General features: G+C 43.3%; 1 protein-coding gene and 1 long non-coding RNA gene across 7 annotated transcripts in view; both read left to right on the forward strand.

The window, feature by feature from the left end:
- The window catches only part of PDE8A (phosphodiesterase 8A), a 153,668-nt gene that overhangs the window by 12,365 nt on the left and 118,071 nt on the right, over nucleotides 1–23,232 (forward strand). For 3 of the 6 annotated variants that reach the window (XM_048317768.1, XM_048317767.1, XM_048317772.1), the window contains exon 1: nucleotides 12,775–13,156. The exons of 1 other annotated variant lie outside the window; for it this stretch is intronic. In XM_048317768.1, the coding sequence (XP_048173725.1) occupies nucleotides 12,896–13,156 (261 nt within the window). In that variant the 5' untranslated portion in view covers nucleotides 12,775–12,895. 2 more of the 6 variants (XM_048317770.1, XM_048317771.1) reach the window with 2 other exon arrangements.
- On the forward strand, nucleotides 13,165–21,955 carry LOC125332642. The gene is made up of 2 exons (XR_007206567.1): nucleotides 13,165–21,584; nucleotides 21,660–21,955. It is a non-coding gene; the product is annotated as an uncharacterized LOC125332642 (long non-coding RNA).

The following is a 23,232-nucleotide window of genomic DNA, read 5'->3' on the forward strand; positions in this document are numbered from 1 at the left end:
CTATAATGGATGTAGGTAGAGTTAGCAGCCCGTGCACAGTGGCTTTGCACCAAAGATAACCTTGTGAACAGGGAGCATTGTGTACATGCTCAAAGTCAGACATGCAGGGGAATCAGTTTAGTTTACTTAGGAGTCATGGGCAGAGAGGGATTTTTAAACACAGATTGAATGAATCAGCCCATTAACTTCTGTTTTCCTTTCCATGCAAGTGACGAGTACCTGTTACAGCCAGAGGTGAGCTAACAAGACAGAGCTCTGCAATCAGCCCCGGGTCAGACCAGATCACGTTATTTACAGTAAAAGAGAGCTCAAATGCTTTCTGCAAAGAGATCCCAAGCTCAGACACTATCCTGTCACCTAACCTTGCTTGTTCCCATTTACTGAGGGACTCCCTAAACCTGGACTGTGGTGATTCTTTCATTGTATGTTGAGAGCTGTCTCGGGGTGTACTCCAGGGAGTGTTCAACCTTTATCTCATGGGATTTTCCTTTTTGTTTAAGGTCCAGCATTATTTGGTTTCAAAACATAACTATATGTCCAGACCCTGACTATGTCCTGTACGTGTTTGAATGCTCTACTGTAGGCAGCACATCTCCCAGAGGCTACTTCTGGTTCATGTCAATGATATTTGGGGTTTCACTCTGCTTTTTACTTTGATGATAAATTATTGTGGTTTCCAAAGGTTAATCATTAGTGCCCTGCAGAAGAGATGTCCTGTCCAGATAGTGTGGTTTCCATTTAATTGTCTTTTTGGATCTAGCTTTGTTCTTATACTGTGGGGTAATGTGCCAAAGATGGCACTATGCAGGCTGTGTTGACGAGTTGAACTGTGCTACAAAATACTCCTTTTGATCCTGCTGTTTTTTCTGAACTCCATCAGCTCCCTTTTTTTTGCCTTATATAGAAGCCCTTTGCCTTGTATCTCCTGTTTGGATCAGTGTTTGATGGGCTGGATCAGGTCACAGTACTTTCTTGTCTGCCTGAGACAGGATGGATATCCAAGAGGATGAGTTGACCTCCATCACAGCTGGTTATGTGAGGAGGGAGCCCTACACCAGTGAAATCCCAGCCTCAGCTAATACATTAATTATCTTGTCTTCATAGGTAACACTGAACCTTCTTATAAATCTATTCGATTTTATGGCTACATGAATCTATTGTATGAATCTTTGTTGAGAAGTACAGTCAGTAACCAGCTGTACCAGTGCAAGGAGCTATTGTCATGTCCTAACCTGTTCCCTAAAATATCAGCTGTCTTCTCTGAGGAGGCTTGAAAGCTCTTTGTCAGGGTCCATCCACCCTGGCTAGCTAAGCCCAATTTTAAACTCACACAACTCAATACTCATGAAACACACTTCAAAAGAGAACTAAATAGCTGCTTCACGTGGGAAGAACTAGGGTCTATGGGTGCCACCCACCAGTTTCCTGGCTGGCTGGCTGGGCTGTGGCAGGGTTGGGGATTTTCCCCTGCTGATGCCATCTCCCAGGCAGTGCAGTGACCCAGCCCAGGTCTCTGGACAGCCGTGCTCAGCCTCCCTGACTCCCCTCTGCACCAGGAAAGGGAGGGAGTGCTCCAGCTGCATCCGGCCCGCCTGCCTGGCCACGGGAGGCCCTTGAAGTACAGAACAAAATAAATTCCCTCAATCCTAGCAATTTTCTCCAAAGCAGATCAGCAGGCAGCAGGCCTATGTTCTGTGGCTTGCTGTGGGCATCTGTGAGTGTCCCAGGATGCCTGCGTTTGATGACTATATCCCAAAGCCATGTCTCTGGTGTTTTTCTGTGCCCACAAACAGCATTTGAAAGACATCACACAGAGATTCAAAATCATCTCCACTGGCTTCAGTGGAGTTGCTCCTGATCCAAGAGCTCCTTTCCTGGGTGCCAGAGATCAGGCACTCCAGGTGATTTGGCTGCAGAGCACATCAGCACACCTCTGGGCCTGCTCTCCATCCCCCCAGGTGTGCTGCTCTCCAAGGTTCCCTTGAACAAGAATTGAACTGATACACAAAAAATGCCAACAGTTCCATGCTCAAACAAGAGTTAGGAAGTCTTTTAAACAGGCTGAGTTAAGTAAATAGATGGAGATGAGAATTGTTTCCTTGTACAGCTGTGTTAAGGCTCTTTGCGGGTTTCTGAGCTTCCTCAAGTGTCACGTTATTCCCCCAATACAAGTCAGATACTGAATAAACCCACTGCATGTGTCTCCTCAGACACCAACTCCTTTTTCTGCAGTGGCTCCCCATTAGTGAAAAAGCTGGGAGACATTCCTTTCTAGGAGCAAACCTGCTACACTAAATGTCATCTCACTTGACTGTTACTAGCATTTTCCTGATAAAGTGACCTTCAGAGAAATGCACTCTTATCAGAAAGCTGTTTTGTTTAAAACCTTTTAGATGATCATTAGACAGCTCAAGCTTTTTCACTGCTGCAGATCAAGATGTGCTAGGAGAGGCAAAGTGTTGCTGCAGAATCATAGGTTATGTTGCACTTGAAAAATATGGAATTTTACTTGACTATACTAACTCTTAAATATATGATTTCCCAGAAACCACTGAAGCTTCAAAAGGTGGAGAGTTTGATGAAAGAGGTCAGATTACAGCCTTGCTTCTGGGCAATGACAAATACTTCCCAGGTCACTTAGAGCAAATCACTCAATATTTTCTCATCTCTAAGGAATTAGAATCATAAATCAACTAGTATTTATGATGTGTTCCAGTATGTCAGTGATAGGGCCATGTAACTTTAGATAAAAGAAAGTTCACTTTTATTTGTTGCTGAGAGACAAAAGGAAGCAGTACAGCATCTGTTCTAGAAGAAATCCATGGTTTCTATAATCTTCTCTGAAGTTCTTTTCTCACTGAAGCAGTTAACAAAGCTTGGATGTAATGTATTCTAATCTAATGTGCCTAATTTAGCTGAACACTTTAAATTCTTTCAGTTATATGGCTCCAGTCTGTCTGTTTTTGTTTTACCTTTTTTTCCACTGCTGAGCTCCATAATTGTTCCTTTTAGCCACAGTCACCTAAGGTCAGGCTGTACCTTGCTAAGGAGCCGAACTGCAAACAAGGCTAACTCAATCACGTGTCTCCAGCCCATTCCTATTATTAATCCTCCCAAGTTCTGGGCCTAGCACTTGGCAGAGCAACTAAAGTAAACTTTTTATCAGAAGTTCACATTCTCCTCAAGTGGAGGAAGAGCTGGATAATTCCTGCCTTTATTTTTTTTAAGAATATTGTAACGTGGGAGCTACCTCAGATTTATTCCAGTAATGCAGGGGGCACAAATGTATTGGAAAAAACTTTGTGCAATGTGAATTTATCTGATAAAATTCTGTTTCTCTTCCCAAAATGTCTTTCAGAGTGCTTTCATCAGTAAATACACTGTCATTGTAACAAATACGATGCTGGCTTTAAACTGATGAGAAAATGGCCAAAATACATGCAATTTATACTCTGACAGGAAGCTGGTCTGGGTATTTAGGTTTTGTATGAAATCTAAAGCACTGCAAAGACATTTCATTCCTGCTTCAGTCTCTGTGGAGAAAAGTCCTGCTTAATTTACTTTCTCCTACTCATATAATTTTCACAGTCTTGGTCTCTGCTTCCATGCTTTGTCTGTTAAGTTCATTGCATGGGAGCAGGCACTGCAGATTCAGAAAATCCAGTTGGAAAGGAGAGCAAGGCTGATATATTTTGTCCCCAGAGCTTCTGGAGGCTCAAGCTGCCAGCGCCTTGTAAATAGAAAGACCTAACTCAAAATGCTACACTGGGATAAAGGTGGGATCTGTGAAATGCAGAGTTACTAACTTGGTTTCCTTTCAAAAGTATAATCAATTTAGATCTGATTTTTGAAGTCCTAAAGACTAGGTTTTTTTTAAAAAAAGTGGTTATTTCTTTTGGTGCCCAAGACTGTCAAAAGGAAGATGTGATTTTTAGTTGTTTATATCACTGAGCAAGAGGGATCAGTCTGTATGGGGCCTGAAGAGATGTCACGTGCATGGTAGGATCCTGACCTTCTCAAACTACTCTGACACTTGCCTAATGAACTTCCAAGAGTGCAGGGAGATGAATAAATCTTCAATTGCTTTGTCCAGATTGGTATACTTGTTGTGGTAGTGAATTTAAGAGTGATTGTTTTGACTTGGTTACATTAATTCATTGTAAAGGTAACAGGTGGAACAGTTTGCTCTGAAACTCCCCAAAAGCAGAAGTGTAAACCAGATTAGGGTTGTGGGGAAAGGTGTGTTTGGCACTTGGGCCATGTGAGAGATAAGGGTTGCTCCTGGTTACCTGTGGCTACCAGGGAGAGAGGCCTTTATGTGAAGGGATAGGAAGTGGGGAACTGTGCCTAGAGAGATTTCAGGGAGACAGAGATGGCACCACAGCTTATTTCAAGTGAGGGGGGATTAAAAAGCCTCTTGATGGAGCACTAGGAAGCCACCCACTTGGGCACAGTAAGTGCAGACCCAGGAGATCTTGCCAAGGCAGATATAAACCATGAGATCAGCCCCCTCAGTTCATCAGATCCTTCCCTGCCCCATCTGTTTGGAGGTCTCTCACGAATTTAAAGGACATGTTTTCAAACTATTTTTTAACTCTCTTCCCAAAACATTTTGGAGATTTTTATTCTTTTTTTTTTAGTGCTTGCTATTGTTCTTGTGTTATAGAGACTGTCAACCCCTGCAGCACCCAGCTGTGCTGGCTGTAACCATAATTCACACAAACTGCCAAGCGCTGTTCTGCTTAATATAACAGATCCTTCCATGATAGCTGTGCTACAACCAGCCCTGGTGAATGTGTTGGGAAGGATAGTGCCCATGTGAATAAGATTTATGTTTGTTAGGGCTGTGGTGAGTGAGCCTGCAAGCGCTGCCTTCCCCTTTTCAAAAACTCGGAAGATTTATCTCCCCGATGCATCCTGAGTCTATTTCTCTCTTTTTTAAATAGCTATCCCCAGAAAACTTACATGGCTTGGTTTCTCCACCTGCCCTCAGTGTGGTTTCTCCTTATCTCTCCCCCAAGTTGTCATCTCCTCTTGCAATTCTTGTGGTGTTGCTGTTGCTGCTGCTCAGCTGGATGTGCAGACAGCTATAAAATGGAGTTTACAAGAACCACGATCTCTGGGTGCTGTGCCATGGCACCACAGACATTCTTGTACATTCCTCCTCACAACTGTCTGCATGCAGAACTGCATGTAGGCAAGGGTCAAGGACTGCGACTTCCCTGGTGGGATCTTGCAGATATAAGAACACAGTTGGAAAAAGAGTTGGAAAGAATAGTATTGGAAAAATGCTCTGTCATTGCTGGACAATCAGAGCCTGATTGCAATGAAACAACTGGATGTGAAACATTCCTGGGAAAAGGGAGGTATTCAAATGCACAGCCATCTCTGGGTTACCTGTTGGCAGTAGGGTATGATCCTCTCTGCTAATTAAGGGTTCAGCTTCTTGCATAGGTAAGGACACTGCCTTCTCCACAGAAAGGCTTAGCATCGGGGAATGACTGTACACAGTCGGATATGACTGAGTGTATTTAAAGGTATTGTTATGACCCAAAGAAAGGAAATGTACTTGAGAACACAGCAAGGAGTTGTTAAGTATTCAGATGAGGTCCAGTTCCCTGTCTTATATTCAGACAAGCTTGTAGGATAAATTCTTCAGATGTTTTGGTGATCTAGGAACATAAATCTCACAGCCAGGACATGGGATTTTTTGCTATTGTGAATATATAATAAATCATTGCTCAGTATGACCATAGATGATGAATCTGTTCCTTAAATAATAACTTCAGCAACCATGAAAGCCATCTGTTTTGCAGGTGTACAGTCTAGTCTTAAAGAGTAATTTTAGGGAGTTTTTCAGCTTCTGCTGCTGCCATACAGCAAGGATAAGTCTCTAGACCCATATTTTATTGTTCTCTTTACCATTCTTACTCTGTCTGCCTTTGGGAAGGGTTAAGGATGCTGGCCCAGGAAGGCAGGCTGCTGGCCACTAGCAGCTGGTTAACCAGGAGCAAACAAGAAAGTGTCTGCTGGGCAGGAGGCAGTGGGGTCCTGGGAGAGACTCAGGGGCAAGGAGTCTGTGGATTTGAGAGCCTGTCTTGAGTGAGTCTTCCCTCATTAGCCTGAACTGATCTTTTAGTTGCTGGGGTAGACAATAAGGACTAAGAGCTTGTCCTTCTAGCTTTGATGACCAAAGAAAACTGATCTACTGATGGAGGAGACAAGTTGTTTGTTTCTTTTACTGATTTTCTTTTGTTTTCTCTGATTGGATCCAGGCAGGCCACAATGGGGTTGTGGCATTGGGAACCACTTCAGGAGTCTGAAGGGTCCTGAGGCTGTGGTCACTTTTGGGCTGAGGCTGGCTAGCTAAGAAAAGGATCCAATACTCTCAGGAAGCAGAGGGACCTCAGGCACTTGTAGGGTGTGAGAATTGGGTATACCACTCCACGTAAAAGGACCAATTGTCATCCTTGGTTTAGTAAATCACAAACTGAAAGGATTGCATGCTAAACAAATGTAAGTTGGCTTAAAAATACTTAGGAAGAGAGAATGGAAAATTCTCCAAGAGGGGAACAGCTAATTCTCTATGGTCACAGCTGGCTGCATGGCACCGTGTATCCAGACAGATAATACTGCTTGTGAAGCACAGGATAATTATAGGGGAGTGGGTGGGGACAACAGTGCTTTGTTCCTCCCTTCCCCACAAATTTTTGGTCAACGCAAGGCGAGGCCAGGCAGCTGGAGCTGTTGGAGGCTGCTTTGGCAGCAGGTCCCCCTCCTGCTGCTCCTCCTTCCTGCTGGGCTCTGCGGTCGGCAGAGCTGGAGCAGCTGGGTGATACAGTGCAGCCTCCTGCATCCCGTCAGTGCTGCACTCCCTGGGCTGTGTAGGGCTCCCAGGCTCAGGCATTGGAAAGACATGGTTTAGGGGGAGAGCATGAGATGCTGGGGAAGAGAGGACTGGGAGGGAGAGCAGCAGCATCTGAAGGCCCATGCCCAGCCATTAAAGTTGGGTGGCAGAGATCTGCTCACCTTCTCTCTGCATCTGCTGTGGAAGCAGGTGCTGCTCCTGGGCAATGTGGGGAGAGCCTACCAAAAACAAAGTAGAGATGATAATGCTGAGAGAAACTTGAGAAACATTGGACAGTTGGACAGCAAAGAAGGTAGTCAAAGTGGAAAGAAGGCACAGTGGAGAAGGGGGTACATTTTTGTCCTGGAAATAGTGTGTCTGTCCTGCTGATCAGTGAGCAGTGCTGAGTGTGATGTGTAAACTACAGCTGAAAAAGCTGTTCTGACACCAGTTATGATGATGAAGCTTGTACGTACATGAAGAATCTGAGCTTTAGACTTGAATGTCTTTAGTGCTAGAGTTGAAAAAGTTGCTGACTTAGACTGCCTTGAAGGCTCTGATTTCCAAGTGGTACAGACAACTGTCTGTGTTCTGCAATTGCAGTTACACAACGGCAGCAGCCGGACAGCCTGCCAGGACATCAGGGCGGCCCTGCTCTCAGCTGCTTCGGGGTTTTTCAGGACATCAGGAAAGTGGTGCAGAAAACAAACTCATTGTACTTCTGTACATTCCAGGAGCTGGGGATGAGCTGTCTCAGGACAAATTTTACACTTGAATCACCTGAAAACGCCCCGTTCCAAGATACCTGATGCTCATACACAAACAAGCAGATGTACCCTCATGGGGTGTAATGCTGATACTCGTCGCTAAGGCAGCATATGGTCCTTGTTTCCTCCTCTAGAATATCTTGGGATGGAGAGACATACTCTGTCACAGCTTGCACGTGTCAGTAGTTAGTGTTGTAGAGTCCATTCAGCTGTTTGCATGCTGGCACATTTTCCACAGTTCCTCCTCCTCCTTCTCCCCACTGCCTCCTTCACTGGCCTAGAGACCAGCAGGATTGCCTAACTTTTCAGAAGGCCAAAAGACACAATTGGAACATACAGCTGACTTGAGGGGAGAAGCAATTAAAACCACACAGAGTAATCTTTTACCAAGACTGCTGCCTGTGCTCACAGGACTGCAGTCATGCTCGCTCTGCCTTCGTCGGACAAACATTTTTTCAAAGGATGCTGATATTTGTTGTTCATGCAGATGTCAGTCCATCATTTCTTCTGCATAACTCTGCCTGCCAGTGTCTCAGGTACTGAAGTACTATCAGAACTGGATTTTGGCAACAAACTTTTGCTCTGGGCTTTCGTATTGCATTTTTGTGTAACTGGACAGGAGTGAACTGCCCCAGTGCTCATGCACAAACTCTTACAATGTGCAGTGGAAATTGATAAGTGTGAAATGGATGGATACTGCTGATAGGTCAAGGGAAGTGGTTTTGCTTATGGAAATTTGGGGGGAGATAGCAGATATGGGGAATAGTGGAGGATACCTGGGGGACACTGTTGTTCAGTCTTTTGTCAAAAACATGCAGGGTCCACTGTAATTTCTCTGTGAGAAGGATGAGGATGTGGCTGAATAGTGTCTTTTCAATCCTTTTAAATTTTTGACACTTATGTATTTGTCCTCTAGACACTTTGATCTTCCCCAGCACCCACTTGTCTGCAGATCAAGCTGATAACAGTCATTCCAAGCTCTTTCCTAGGATTCTTTCTTATTCTGCAGTCCTGAATGAAATTCAGCCTTATTCTCCATAAATAACCTTTCTCTTTCCCCCGGTTGTCTCCTAGAGCTAGTTCTCTTCTGACCTTTCCCTTCCTGACTCTGTACTGACCTTGCACTTCCCCCACAGCCTTAATCTGCCAGTGTCTACACTCCTGGTCTTCCTCTGCTATTTTGCATGATTTCAATTTTTTTTATAATAATAATAATTGGGCTCACCATTTCCTGAGCTGCACTTCAGCAATAAGCATGAACAAGGCCCTTTATCCACACACCTCATACAGTGTAGTGACAAATTACTACCACTGGCAATGATTTTGATGTTTTCACCTCTTGTCTCTGATTCCAGGCTCTGGGTAAATCTATACTTTCAACTGTATTTTTCTATTGGCAATAAAACCCAGAACCAATGTTTTCCAAATTGTAGAGAAACAAGACAATTCCAATGCTAGTGTCTTGTTCAAAGAGCAATTTTTGTCTTTAGTTGAATTTTTATCAGTGTGACAACAACTTCAGTGATTTCTCAATGGCTTTTATTAAACTGCTGAGGGATTATTCAGGCTCATCTCATCCAGTCAAGGCAGTGAGAGTTCTCATCTGAAAACCTTGCAAATGGAGACTTGTTTTGTTTTGTTTTCATGAAGTTAGGCTGTAGAAATAATAAGTAATAACCTACCAATGAACAGTCATGGAAAAACTTTAAAAAAGAGCAAAGTGGTTGTGCACATCGTATCTGATGTACATTTTCTTGTTTTGTCATGCTGTTATCAAACAAAGCATTCCCCCTGCCCCCAGTATTTGCCTTTCATTTGCATAAATTTTGTATTAGTTGAGTGGGAATTTGTTTGCCTTCAAAGTGGAAAGCAGAGATTTTTCCAATATTGACAATTTTTTTGAAATGACACCATGAACTGTACATTTCATCTCTATGTACCTGCACACCAGACTCATCTATTTAACAAAGTAGAAAGCTTAACTCTAGGTGTCAGCACTGCAAACTGAATGTGCAGCTCTGAAAATGAAGTTTTGCTGTCTCTGACTCCTGCAGTGCCACCAGAAATAAAGTGCAATAGCAGTTTTGCTGACAGATCCATTAGGGCAGAGGAAGGGAGCCCACATTTATGCTTAACAGCACAAGCAGGAATTGTAGCATTCTCTTCCTTCACAGTCTTTTTCTAGCTGCACTTAAGTGTGTTCTTATTAATGGAATCTAGTAAATAATGTTTAATGTAAAGGAAAGAATGAGGACGAGATCCATGTCCAAATAGTGCCCACTGTTTCAAATGGGCATGTTAAGCCTTTCCCTTCATTTATTGTTAAATGCTTATATTAAGTGGGTGTCCAAAGTGATGAGAGGGTACAGGAAGGCGACTTCTTTTTCTGGTTCTAGCAGGCTGTATAGCTCAGCTAAATTAATGGGGTGGATGAAGTTTATGTGACTATTGCTTATACTCCAAACTGCACAGTAGCAGTGCATTGAGGAAGGAAAGACTTGATTTTCCAGCCTTTAATGCTAGCAATTATGAGAAGTAAATAAAAGCATTTCTGCATTGCAAGTACTGTGGTTATCCTGAAAAACCACATTTCTCAAAAGCACTGACTTTTGGCTTTGCATCTCTCAACTTTACAAGGTGCTCTCATCTGGATCAAGTGATGCTGTTACACAGATGAATGAAGAGCTGCTTCTTGCCATTCTTGTTGTCCATAGTCATCACTTATCTGCATATTTTGCTTTTAATGATGACCTGATGGCATTTGTCATGTAGTTAAGGTACTGTTTTAAAGTCTGGCTGTCCTGAATTCACAGACGTGCTCCTGCTGAATTGGATTCTTCTGAAACACACTGATTCTGCCAGGGGAGCACATAAGAGTTCATGGTACAAAACTGGAGTAATTTAAACAGTTTCCTCCTGTAACACATCATTTTCCCCTCTTCAGATGCTGGAGCTTATTGATAAAAGTCATGTCTCTGATATTTGGTTTTCACCATGCTCCTAAATCTAAAGTTTGGTTGGGCCTTCCTTAAACTGCTGTTCCTCAGCTAGTGAAAACAGGCAGGAGCTTGGAGAAGCACCTCTGTGAGTCATTGAGAATAAAGGTAGCAGAAGCTACAAATGACATAGAGAAAAAAGTGAAGGGCACGTGAAGATCCTGTCGGGTTGTGTGTGGTCTGTGGTAGAGTACGGAGTCGTATGTCTGTTGTTGAACCTGGGCTGCACTTGAGCTGGTACTTCTGGAACACAAATTGTCTACGGCGGTAACTTGTCTTGCCCTGGGCATGGTGTTTAAAGGGCTTTAAATACAGTATGTTCTCCCTTAAAGTACCTACAGACATCTAGTCTCCCACCACATCTATAGGATAAGGAAGCATGGTTACTTCCATACGAAATGGAAACAGAAAAGGTTTATTTTACATACATATTCCAGGAAAAGTCTGCCTGCAGTTGATTTCCCAAGCCCCGGGGCCTGGCTCCACCCATAGCACCATCTTCCCTTTTCACAGCCTTTGCTTTCAAAAATATTTTCAAAGAAATTGGCACGGGCGCAGTCGAAAAGGAAAACGATGGGAAGCAACAACCGAGTCCGTTGTCCGGCTGCTGAAGAAGGGCACCCGGTGTCTCACGGGGCAGCCGCTTGCTGGCTCCCCGAGGCGGCGTCCCGGGGTTACCCCGAGCCCTGAGCGGCTGCGGGCCCCCGCCGCGGTGCGGGTGTGAGCGGCGGTGCGGGGCCGCGGGCTCGGGCGGGGCTGGCGCGGCATTGGCCGCGGCCGCTGATCTGCATTGACGCCAGCGCGGGCCGGAGGTCAGCGCCGCCGGGCGCTGCATTGGCTCGGCCGGGAGCCGGGGCAGCGCGGGGGGAGCCGCGGGGCGGGGCGGGGCGGGGCGGCGGAGGGGCCGCGGCCGCCGCCGCCGAGGAACATCAATAATAACAAGGTGAGCGCGGCGCGAGGGACGGCGGCTGCGGGGAGCCGGGCATTTCCCTGCTGAGGGATGCAGACACCACGGCCCCGGGAACCAGAGCTCTCGCCGCTGCAGCCCTTGCCGCCGGGATGGGACGCTAGGATCGTTTTCCTTCTACTTCTCGCTCTTTTTAATTTTTCTTGCCCTTTTTTTTTTTTCCCCAATTTTTAATTTTTCCCATCTCGCCGTTTCGCATCACTTCTCTGCCCAAAAAATCAACCGCATCATGGAGGCCCTTTGATGCGTCCGCCCGCCGCGCCGGCTGCCCCCGCGGCTGAGGGAAGCCCTCCGGGCCGTGCCCGATTCCCCGAGGGGGCTCCCCGCGGCCCGGCCCGCCCCTGCCCCGCGGCGCTGAGCCGGGATGCCGCTGCGGCGGCCGGAGAGCCCCGCTGCCGCCTGACGGGGGGCTCTTCCTTCCTTCCGACGACGGGAACCTGCATGTCACCCCCGCGGCGGCCGCCCGCCCGCCCGCGACCGAGGCGGCGCGGGACGTGCCCAGCGCGGCGTGAGGAGCGCAGCCGGCTCCCCGGGGCGGCCGGGCGGGTGTCGGTCCTCGCTGTTCTTTGTTAATAAATCGTTGATTTTTTTTTTTTTTTTTTTTGGCCCCAAAGCACACCCCAAAGCGCACCCCCGGCACAGCGCAGCGCCGAGCGGGACCGCGAGGAGTGAGCGCTGCTCGGCGGGAGCGCGGACGCGGAGGTGGGGAGCGGCCCCCGGCCCGGTCCCGGGTTAATCGGTAACGCGGAGCGAGCCCGGGTGGAGAATGCGCCGTGCTCCGGGCTCAGGGGACGAGATGGTGCTGTGCCCCCGGCCGCTCTGAGCGCCGAGCCGACGCCGGGGTGTGTGTGGTTTGGGGCTTCGGGGTTTTTTTGTTATTTTTGCTTTGGGTTTTTTTTCCCCTCTGTGTTTTTTGGTGGTTTTTTTTTTTTTTTTCCGCTTTTCCCAGAAGGAAAGAAAATCTTACCAAGATTCTCAGATGGCTTAGACAAATTAATAATAATCTGTGAAAATACGAAGTCGACCGGTTCTTGATTTCCCCCCTTCCCTCCCCTCCAGCTCCCCAGCCCACTGCTGAGATTGAGATTAAAGGACCTGTTTCCTGGAGGACGAGGAGAACAGACACGTTTCTGGTGGTGTAGAAGGGACCGATGGCAATGCTTCAGAGTGTAGCGGAGACGCAGGAGAGAGATTCAACCTGTTAACAAAAAAATTAAGCAGGGGGAAAATATCAACGGGAAGGAAAGATATATATACATATATATATATACGCGTATATATATACAATTTAGAAGTATTCCCCAGGTGGCCACAAAGCATGGGCTGTGTTCCAAGCACCAACCTCTCTGACAGCAGAGTGATCTGTCACAGTAGCAATGAGTCTGAGGAGTACAATTTCCCTCACCAGACCAACACAACCATGTCTCAACAGCAGCAAGGCAACCCCGTCCCAGGATTATTCATTAAATGCTACAACACATCCACTTATGAGGCGAGGACTAATTCCTCTAAGAAAGACAAGAGGGAGAACAGCCAGAGCATGGAGGCAGAGGCCCAGACCGGCAGATCCAGTGTTAAGGTAAAAAGGGTGCTAAACATGAGCACTGTTTCTCTCAGAACAGGAGTTGGCTGTAGCGCTGGAGCCCAAGGAGTCTCCCTGCCGCTGTGGGGGAGCTTTTCCTGGCTTGGGCTATTACTTTCGTTTATAAACTTATCAGTGTCTTGGCGACTTTGTAGAGGTACCCAAGCCTCTTTTCTTCATTCCACAAAATGAGTTTCCCTAATTCTGGGGAGGAGAGTGATGTTAATTGTCCTCGTCGGTCGCTGGAGCCGGGGGCGCGGGTCTTGCTCCTGAACCGGGGGGGCCCCTCCGCCCGCGGTGGGGCTGCGCCGAGCAGGGGGGGATGCTCTGAGCCCCGTGTTGGTGCTGGGTCGTCCCGCCTGGCTGTTCGTGCTTGTCCCCCTTGGAAGCAGGGGCAGGCAGATCGCGGTCTGAAGCGATCCGCGAGCTGGGCTGATCACTTTGCATACCTCTTCCCTTCGGAAAGTTGAAGGGAGAGCGGCAGCGTGTTTTGCCCTGGGTACTGATTTACATTAACAACTTGTTGACCTTGTCTGTTGCTGCAAATAGGGTATTTTTTTGCGGTTTTTTTCCATGTGTTTGCGCCCATACTTTTGAATAGAGGTACGACACAGGACTATATGAAGTTGGCAGACACATACTGAAAAAACCCTGTGATTCGTGATTATTTTCTTGGAAGCGAGACAGTGTGTGGAGTGCTTGCTTGTCTGTTTGCTTTTTATCGATGGACTGTTTGTTTATGGGTTGTACTTTAGCTCCTAATGTTACAGGTTTGGATTATGTCTTTGCTTTTTTTGGGGAAACTATTTTTATTTTGTAAAGAAGAGTAGTTGCAAATGTAAGAAAAATCACATTGTAGCAGCCCTGGGGGTATTATATAACATGGCTGATCTGTTCTGGTTGCTGTGATAAGAACTGAGATACACATGCTGTAAATATAAGATACAGGCTTGAGATGCAAGTGAGATCTAGCTGAATATCAAGTGTTTTGCAGACTAACAGAAACTCTAATGATTTGTTTTCTTAGGGTTTTTACTTGCTTATTAAGACAACTTCTAGAGTATTGACCTGGAATAATTTACTTCAGTTACGTGGGTGATTTTCTTCGATTGTTTTCCTTCAGATTTAGTAATCTTTGTTCACAATTTAAAAAGTTTCATAGTTTAAACAGCATCTAGAAAACTAGCAGGCACTTTGCGAGTAGTGAGCTGGGGGAGGAATTAATACTTAGAACATGAAGCTGAATCGTGGTGTACTAAACTAAATTTTTGTGTTAACAACACTGCACAGGAAATGAACTTTACGGCCCTGTTCACACGCGATAGACGTGCTCACGGCATGTGTAACACAGCAACCACACTAAGGAAGCTTAAGTTGTCATCAGAGTCCTGACAGTTGTTTTGCTAGATGAATTTTTAATAGTGAGGATAGTTGCATGTTACAATACCTAAATCAAAAATAGTCTTTTAAAATTTTTGTCCGGTGAATTTTGTTTTCCGTGTGATTGTTTAAGGGGAAAAATCCCTCCAAACCTGTTTCCAGAAGCATGTGTGGGAAGCAGTCTTAATTTTGTTAAATTTTGTTGTTCACCTTCAAGAACTTTGGACAAATTCTTGTTACTAGGTTTGGATAATTCAGCCTGACACTACAGGTTGCTATTGGTTCGTGTGCATGCTGTCATCGCATTGACAGTCACTCAGATTTTTATCACTCAGTCACACTTTCTTCCCCTGTCATCACTCTTCAGCACAGTTCTGTGAAAGATGGGTTTTGAGAAATGAAAATGGAGTTCTGTTTGTGATCAGTTGAATACAAAATCTGTTGGACACAGCACATTACATTATTTTCATGTGCAAAATCCTGTAATAGTCTTTAGAGCTGTCAGGCAGCGCACGGTATTTCATTCTCTGCTTTTATCATTAGTGTGTGTAGTACGATCAGATTTGCAGTTCTTAGAGTGCTAGATAACTGTGCTGCCTCAGAGATTGTGCCGGAGTGAGGGATCACTGGAGAGCAGCTCTCACAGCGCAGTGAAGTTGTTTGGAAAGAAAGAAGGTGTGAGACAACTGAAAACAACGTGCAGGAGCCTGAAATTCCTGAAGGCAAAAGGAGCATTGGGCAGGACGTTGTGCTGTTCTGTAATTAAAAGGATTTTTGATTTGAGGAAGAACTGTAAGAGTTAGGATGCTACTAAGAACCATTGCTGTTTCTCAGAGTGTGTAGCACAACCTTTATGGCCCCAGGGATTCCTTCACACAAACACAAAATGCTACAAACCTGGTGTGCTTTGGGTGCTGGTGGTGTCTCCCAGAATTTGTGTGAATCACCAGTAACCTGCCTGAATGACATTTTCACTTTGTTTCAGGGCGCTGTAAATTGTTGTATGCTCTCAGATTAAAGCCAATGCTGTGTTAGAGCTAAGAACAAAACTTGGCCTGTGTGTAAATTTCATGTTTTCACTTTGGCTGGCATTAGCATTAAGTTTATTAAAACACGTATAATACATAATGCAATAATATTTATTGAATCATTTTGCTAGCTATAGTGCACATTTTTCAAGTCAGAAAATGTAATAAAAACAAAAAAAAGCCCCATGTTGATTGTAAAATGGCATTGTATCTATTGCTAATTGGCCCCTGACTTACTCTGGATTTGTGTTCATGTCTTATCTTTTTCCTGGTCAAATAGCAGAGGATCATTTTCTGGATGTGTGGTGTGAGCATACCATGTTTTGTGATTTGCATCAATTTATGAGCTGTAGCTAAAAAGTTACCTGTTCTTTCCTAGTATGGGAAACCCTAAATTAATCCACCCAAATTTTCAGAATAATCCTGAAAGTGTGTGTGTGCAGAGGTAAATGCCGTAATACCTATTTCTGTTGTGTGTGAATATGCTGACAGTCCGTGAGGAATGGAAGACCTGGTTTAGGTCATGGCACCTGTATCTCCCTCCTTAATTGGTATTTTCATATGTGGTTTTTATTTGAAAATTATGAGCATCTCAGAATAAGTGCCACATTTAAACAGTGAACCAGCCACGAAAGCTCTTCCCTTAATTTTCAGTGTATTGACTCCACAGATTAAACCATTTATTAGTGAAAGATAAGCAGTACTTGGATGCCGGGACTGGGGTTTGATTATCCAGTGCTATATAAAGAATATCAAATTACACTTACCCAGCACTGTTGCAAGGAAGAGTTGCCCTGATTTTTTGTATTAACTCTAAAAATCTCAAGAAAGTGGACTCAAAATTGTGTCAGTCTGTCTTTTTCATATATATTAGTTATGATTTTCAGATATCTTTGTAATTGAACTTGTGGTAAAGGTACTTGGATTTGTAGAAACCTGCTTAAACACCTTTAGAATAATAGCTGTTAAATCTATAACATAAGTGGAGTAAATGCTGAAAGCCTTAAGGACTTCACGGGCATTTATTTAAAATTGGCTTGGATATTCATAATCATATGCTATCCCAACATCCTGTGTGTGTGTGGCTCTTCTCCAGTGCATTAATATACACTGTAGCACCTTGATTTTGCTCTGTCATTCTTTTACGTATGTAAGATTTCCTTCCTCTTTCCTTGTGTAACTCTCCCTGTCGGGTACATTTAATAGAGAAATATGTGCATTTGGGTGCAAGGGGATCAGGGAGTAAATCCAAACTTCCTTTGTTTTAAATTAAAATTACTCCTAAGACAGAAGGACCAAATGTGAAATAGTCTTTCTTTTTATCACCTGATGTGGGCCGCCAGATTAAATCCTCGCCCCTATTGCCAGTTAATTTTCTGCATTCAAACCCTGAAATTGCCTGTGAATTTTGCAGTCACTGCAAACCAGTGTTGCATAATTCTGCATAGGCTGTATGCTATATGGCACCTGCAGTGCTGAAGTGGATCTCATTTCAGCAGTTAACAGCACGTTATTTAGTCCATTAAGCTGTCTGTTCTTTTCCTCCCTGTCTGGTAATTCCTTTCCCTTGGAACACACGAGCACTCCCTCCCTTTGATACTCCCACACTTTCTGTCCATGCTTCCACTGAGGCCGTCCACCCTTGCTTGAATCCTCCCTGTTCCCACTGAAACTGTCCTCAATCATTTCCCCGACAAACCTCCCATCACCATTTCCCTCCCACTTCCACGGACTGACGTCAGCTCTCCTGTGCAGAGATCCTTGCTTCCACCAAGAGGATCCTTCCCACGCTGATACATGAACTTTTCTCAGTCTTCAGGGCTCCAGACTTTCAGACTGATACTTTTTATGCTGTTGTTGTAAGGCATGAACACTTTCTCCAGGGAGTCTAATTTTTAAATTGTACAGAATGAAGTAGTGTAGTAATATGTGAACTGGGCTCATATTTAAGCCTAATTTTTATCTATTTAAATTTCCTGTTGTTTGTTATGTAAATTGGAAAAAACCCAAACTGTAAATCACTCACAGTGTATAGATGGCTACACTACTAAGCATAAGCTACACTTTCAATTTTTAAAGCATTATTATTGGTATCTCTTCTTGTCATGCAAACCAGCTCATGCAAAATGTGTCACTGCATCTGAGGGCAATTCCTTGTATGACTGAGATGAGCAAGGTTAGACGCTGAATTTTTGGACTATTTACTGTTGTTACAAACTTCACTGAATCTCTTTTCAGCTGAAAATTCTTCTGCCCTTTCCATTGTTCTTCACTGTTGCTGTCTGAGCTTGCTTTGTGTCTCTTTCTTGGCCATTTTATGTAGTTTAGTACTAAGCTTTTCCTTTTCTGCCACCTGAATCTGTCGATAGAGGAAGTATTAAAACCAAGCCTTCATTTCTGCAGTTCTAGATGTTTTTCTTACTGTGTTGTACCTTTTGTATTCCTAATTATATGGCTCAGATTGAAGTGTAAGTACATGCATAGTGAGAAATTTTCTAGTTATAATCCAGGCAGAATAACGGGAGGTGATGTACTAATGAGTTTCCACCATTCCCAATATTACATGTGGTGTGAAATGCCAATGAAAGTTACCAGCTTTGCCTTGCTGTTTAAGGTGCCAGCAATTCAGATTTTACATCCAAAATGCTAAGTTTATATATAAGTTAAAGATATGGAATGGTTACACCCGCTTGCAAATACTTCTCACTCAATCAACTGTTGATTAGAGGATGCTTACAATCTGTGACAATGAAGAAGGTCTTACTAAGAAAGTTGTTCATGGTTCATTTGAAACTAAGAAAAAATACTGTTTGGAAACTGTTTTGCTTTCCATTTTGCATGCTTTAATATTTGTTCCTCATGTTCAAGTAAATGTCCATGTCAAGAAAGGGAGAGGTATTTGAATGAGAATTATTTTTAACATCCATTGAAATTGTTATATCCAGCAGTCGCCACTACCAACAGTGATAAATTGCTGTTTTGTTTTAGTTATGATATGAACGTTTGTTCACCTCTCTTGGCTGTCACATTGAGAAAGGACTCCAGAATTGGGTTGCTTAAGCAGTAGTAACCATACACTGAAAATATTCCACTTTTTGAGCAGTTGGCATGTCAACTGACTTTCAAATGACTTCTCAAAGAAGAAACAAGTGTTTCGAGATATGGACAGCTAAAGCTTCTATTGGCTCTCAGCAAAAAGTGAAAGAAACTTAAAGCAAATATGATAATGAGCAGACTGGCCTTAAGGTGAAATAATTTCAGTGCAAGATTTACGTAAGTTATCATTTTACTAGGGGGCCACAGAAGCACCTGCACATGTAGGAGAACATTTAGCATTGTGTTCTGTTTTGGTGGTGGGTATGGATGTAATATGCCCACACCGTAAACTGCCTTACCAGCCATGGATGGAATTAAAACATTGTTAGCAATGTTTCCAAGGTTGCACACAGAGTGTGATTTTATGTCCCAAGCTCAGTTTTCCATGTGAATTCCAGTGTTTTTATATATCAGATCCATTCATCCAGTAGAGGTTCAGTTGGAAATTGCTTAATACTGTGACATTCTACACATTGCTATCCATTCATTGGGTAAATAATTAGGTATCATCATTTAGCTATGATTTAAATTGGCACAGGATGACAAGATACAAATGGAATAGCTTTAATGTGCATGACATACTAAATAGTTTTATTGCCTAGAGTCAGATTTTTAAGGTTTCAAAGGCATGAAGGAGTGATGTTAAAGTCTTCTGCTTTGCAAAAAGATTCCAGCATTCAGCCCCTTTGAGGTTCTTTCTTGACACCCTTTCTAGGGCCAAAATGTAATAAATGATGTTGTTGCACACGCTGTGAAATTAAGTTGCAGAGTCTCTAATTTGTGCAGTCTTCCAGACCCTTCTCTTTTGCTATGGGTTGTACTGTTGGCCTCAAATCAAACTCCCAGGCCCTTTTCTTCTCTTTCTTGTAAAATCTGTAACTCTGTCACTCTACATAAAGTAAAAGGCTTAGCATTCTGCAAGCCAGCTCCCACATGTATGACTTTGTTCCAGGAGAAAGGAAGAGAGCTAGAACCTGCTTTTTGACATGGAAATGTGTTGTCATAAACTAGGTTATATCTGTTTTGAAAGTGTTAGACAAGGTAATTTGAGATGGGTTTTGATAGTGTTTTAAATGTTCAAAGGTAGTCTGCAGATACATGTAGAAGTGTTAAATGTCCTTGCATAGCAGAAGAACTTGGAATGAAAAAGGAATATTCAAGATTTAAAAGCAGTTTTGGGAATAAAATGTTGCTCATGAAAAAGACTGATTCCAGCATGAGGGACTCAAATTGGTATTCCCATCCTTGCTTGGAGTGGGAGGAAATGTGGCTTTTGGTCCTGCCACTTTGTTACATGATAGACAATTTTTGAGCACTAGATCCCAAGAAACTGGGATAACATATTTTTGTTGGTGTGAAGAAAATCACTTTGTTGGCCAGATGGGTCTTTCATTTCTGAGCAAACTAAATTGATACTAAATCAAGGATTTTTTAAAATCAGGACATATATCAATCTGTTTGTTAAATAATATTTTAACAGATTTAAGATGTGTCTGTTTCTTTGTTGGAAATGAGACCTCACCTTTTTTTTGGCAAGAGCAGAATTATTTTGCATGTTAATTTTAAAGTTGCATAGGAAACCAAACATTTTGTATGTCTTTTTCAAGGAAGATGTATTTTGCTTTGTAAATCAAACATTTTATATAGTGACATGAACAGATTACTGGTCTTGTTACAGGGAAAATGGTGACATTGAAATCTTTTCATTGTGTTTTAGATTTCCCACTTTCCTAAGTAAATCCATACTAAGAAAACACAGAATCACTGGACAAATATGAAAGAATGGCATCCTCTACTTCCCATTGTTTTCATTTTGAGTTAGCAGTGACCTTTAGCTCCCCGCTGGGATGCAGTGGAAACTTTACAAGGCCCCATCTTACTTGCCACTAAAAGACAACTTATTTTTAAAGTTACACATTTACTATCCTGTTCTGTCTTGGAGTCTGAGGTTCTGTTATCTCTGATAAAATTTAATCAGAAAAACAACCTCAGTAAGTGATCAGCAAAGTAGAATCTTGTTTGAAAAAACCTACGCTAATTTGTTAATTAAAGCACAATGAAAGAAACCTTGATCCTCATTGAATGCAGTCTTCTGTATTCAGGAGTAGCTGCACTTCTGCATCATCAGAAAGATGTTCCTCGTTCACACTGAGTTATCAGGGTTGCTTCTCTTCTGACTCTGAGGTGTAGAACTCTGATTTACAGCAGAGGTTTTAATTCCAGGTTTAAATGCACAGACATATCTGTGTGATATGGAGGTAGGTCAAGATCAGCGTTGAGCTGAGATGATTAGTTTGTAGATATGTATTCTTTTGGAAAACTGTCTGCTCTTCCTTCCAATTTTTAATTTTTTTTTTCCTTCCTTCATAACTTTCCATAAGTTTGGTGAGAAATTCCACAAATGGTTGAGGACAGCCACAGCTATTACTCTGGTAACTTGAAGCAGAAGTGATGTGTCCTGTATGCTGTTTAACTGCCTGGTAAAAATTGCACTTTTCCATGAGATGTAACTCAAAGATAAGTATTTCAGCATAGGATGAGTATCAGAATGTACATCTGTAAATGCTGGAATCCAGAGCTTGTACTGAAGTGTGGATGGCACTGGGATTTCTGGCAAGATATTTGCTTTTTATTTTTCAAACCAAGGCAAAGTATTATTTTCAAATGCCAAAGAGATTTATCAGTGTGCCAAATTCTTACTAAAATGACACTCTTTCAACCCTGTTATGATCTGTGGGCTCAAGGGTTGTTGCTGTGGCTTTAGGTAACTTTGGGAGCGGTGACTCAAAGTTAAAACTTTGAAATTCTAAGCACTCAAAAGGATTTTTTTCCTCCCACATTTTTGTACCTGTGTAGTTCTTTTCCTGCGTCTGAGGATTGTTCTGTAAGCAGTGATGCAGCGGTGACCCAGACTTCCCCTGGTTAGTGTGTGGCTCCCTGGCCAGCTTGCTGTCTGTTTCCACTCGAATGCCTGATGTTAATTCTGTGTCATGCAGGACCGGGGCCACCGTGTACCCAGGAACACAAGAGCTGCACTCAGACCAAGCTGTGTCCATGTGTGCAGTGCTTTGTCTCCAGCAGCGTCAGCAGAGTGTGCTTTGGAGAAAGATGCAAGGGATCTATTTAAAGGTTCAAAACTGAGAAGAGTTCTTCATGTTCCTCTTCTGGCTCTAGTCTGAGCATACTGATTTACTTTTCATTTTTCACCGTTTTGGCATGTAATATGATACCGATATTTGAGTTTTATGTCCTTAAAACTTGGTTGACGAGTGCAATAAAAAAACCTGTACTCGTGAGTGGAATTTGTGAATGGAGAGTTAATGTCCAAACCAGTGTTAGCACATACTTACCGCTGCAACAGCACCAGTGTGAGTGGTTGATGTCTTTGTTTCTGCAGACACTGTTGCAGAGACCAAGAACAACCGATGAAAGAGTTTAAAAGAAAGCAAGGGACAGGAATTGTAAGTAAATACGGGTTTGCATTCTGAAGAAGACTTCATGACCAGGATAGCTAGTTTTTTTCATACGTAGGTTACAGTGTCCTGCAGATGAAAAAACCTGAGGGTAAAACTGATATTTTAGAGGAATGAAGCATTTCAAAGCCAGGCAAAGGGAGTTCTGCAAAACCAAACAGCTTTTGTTTTGTTAACAAAAGGAAGAGTAAGTCCTGTGAACTCAGACACTGCTTCATGCTCCCATTGATGCTGCTGGAACTTTTCACTTAGTATTTGGTTTTTTTGTTGTTGGGTTTTTTTTGTCTTTGGCAGGAATGGATCTGCTTTCTGCAGAATTTCAGACGAAAGAGCTGTTCTGCTTGTGCTGTCAATTAGTGACGTTATTGCATGTCCTCACTTCTGGAGGTGGTGTTCTTGTTCCTTTCTGTGTGATGCCATGGAGCTGAGATCTGTCAGGAGAAGAGTCAGCTCAAATTCTGTGGCAGTGCTGTCACTCACAGCCCCTAAGCCTACCAATGACACTTCTTCCCTCAGCAAATAATCTCACATTGTACCTTTTCCAGAGTATGGAAAGTTTTACTTTAGGGCAGCTACTTACTTTTTAGGAGAGTTTTATATTTTCTGAAATACTATTGCAAGTTACAGCTCTTTAAAATTAATGTATTAGATCAGTAGCTTGTTGGGAACCAAGTTTTATCCAAAAAGCACTTGTCTCTGGCAGTGGTACCTCATAGGAAAAACCAAATTCTTGGAGATGAGAGAGATTTAGCTTTTGTGATCCTTGTTCATTCTACTAAAAACTCATTGAACTAGTGAAGCTGCTCAGTGAGGAAGCTGACCCATCCTTCTCCCCATTGGCTTTGGTGAGAAGTGCAGAGGCAGTGTCTGTCTGTCTGTCTGTCCCTGAAGGACAGGCAGGAGTGGCAGCCTGCTGGTTTGGTAGCAAATAATAAACCAAGAAATTTTGTTGGGCATTCTGTACTGTTGGTTCCGAGAGTTAAATATTGATGTGTCAGCTTATGATAGTTTTCTGAGAAACCTAATTCTGCTGTCACCGTTTGGAAGCTGGAAGGGGTTTTTTTCTTGTTTGTTTGTATCAGTGCAGAGCCTCAGA

Source organism: Corvus hawaiiensis, chromosome 13, assembly GCF_020740725.1.
Source record: "Corvus hawaiiensis isolate bCorHaw1 chromosome 13, bCorHaw1.pri.cur, whole genome shotgun sequence".
Classification (NCBI taxonomy): domain Eukaryota; kingdom Metazoa; phylum Chordata; class Aves; order Passeriformes; family Corvidae; genus Corvus; species Corvus hawaiiensis.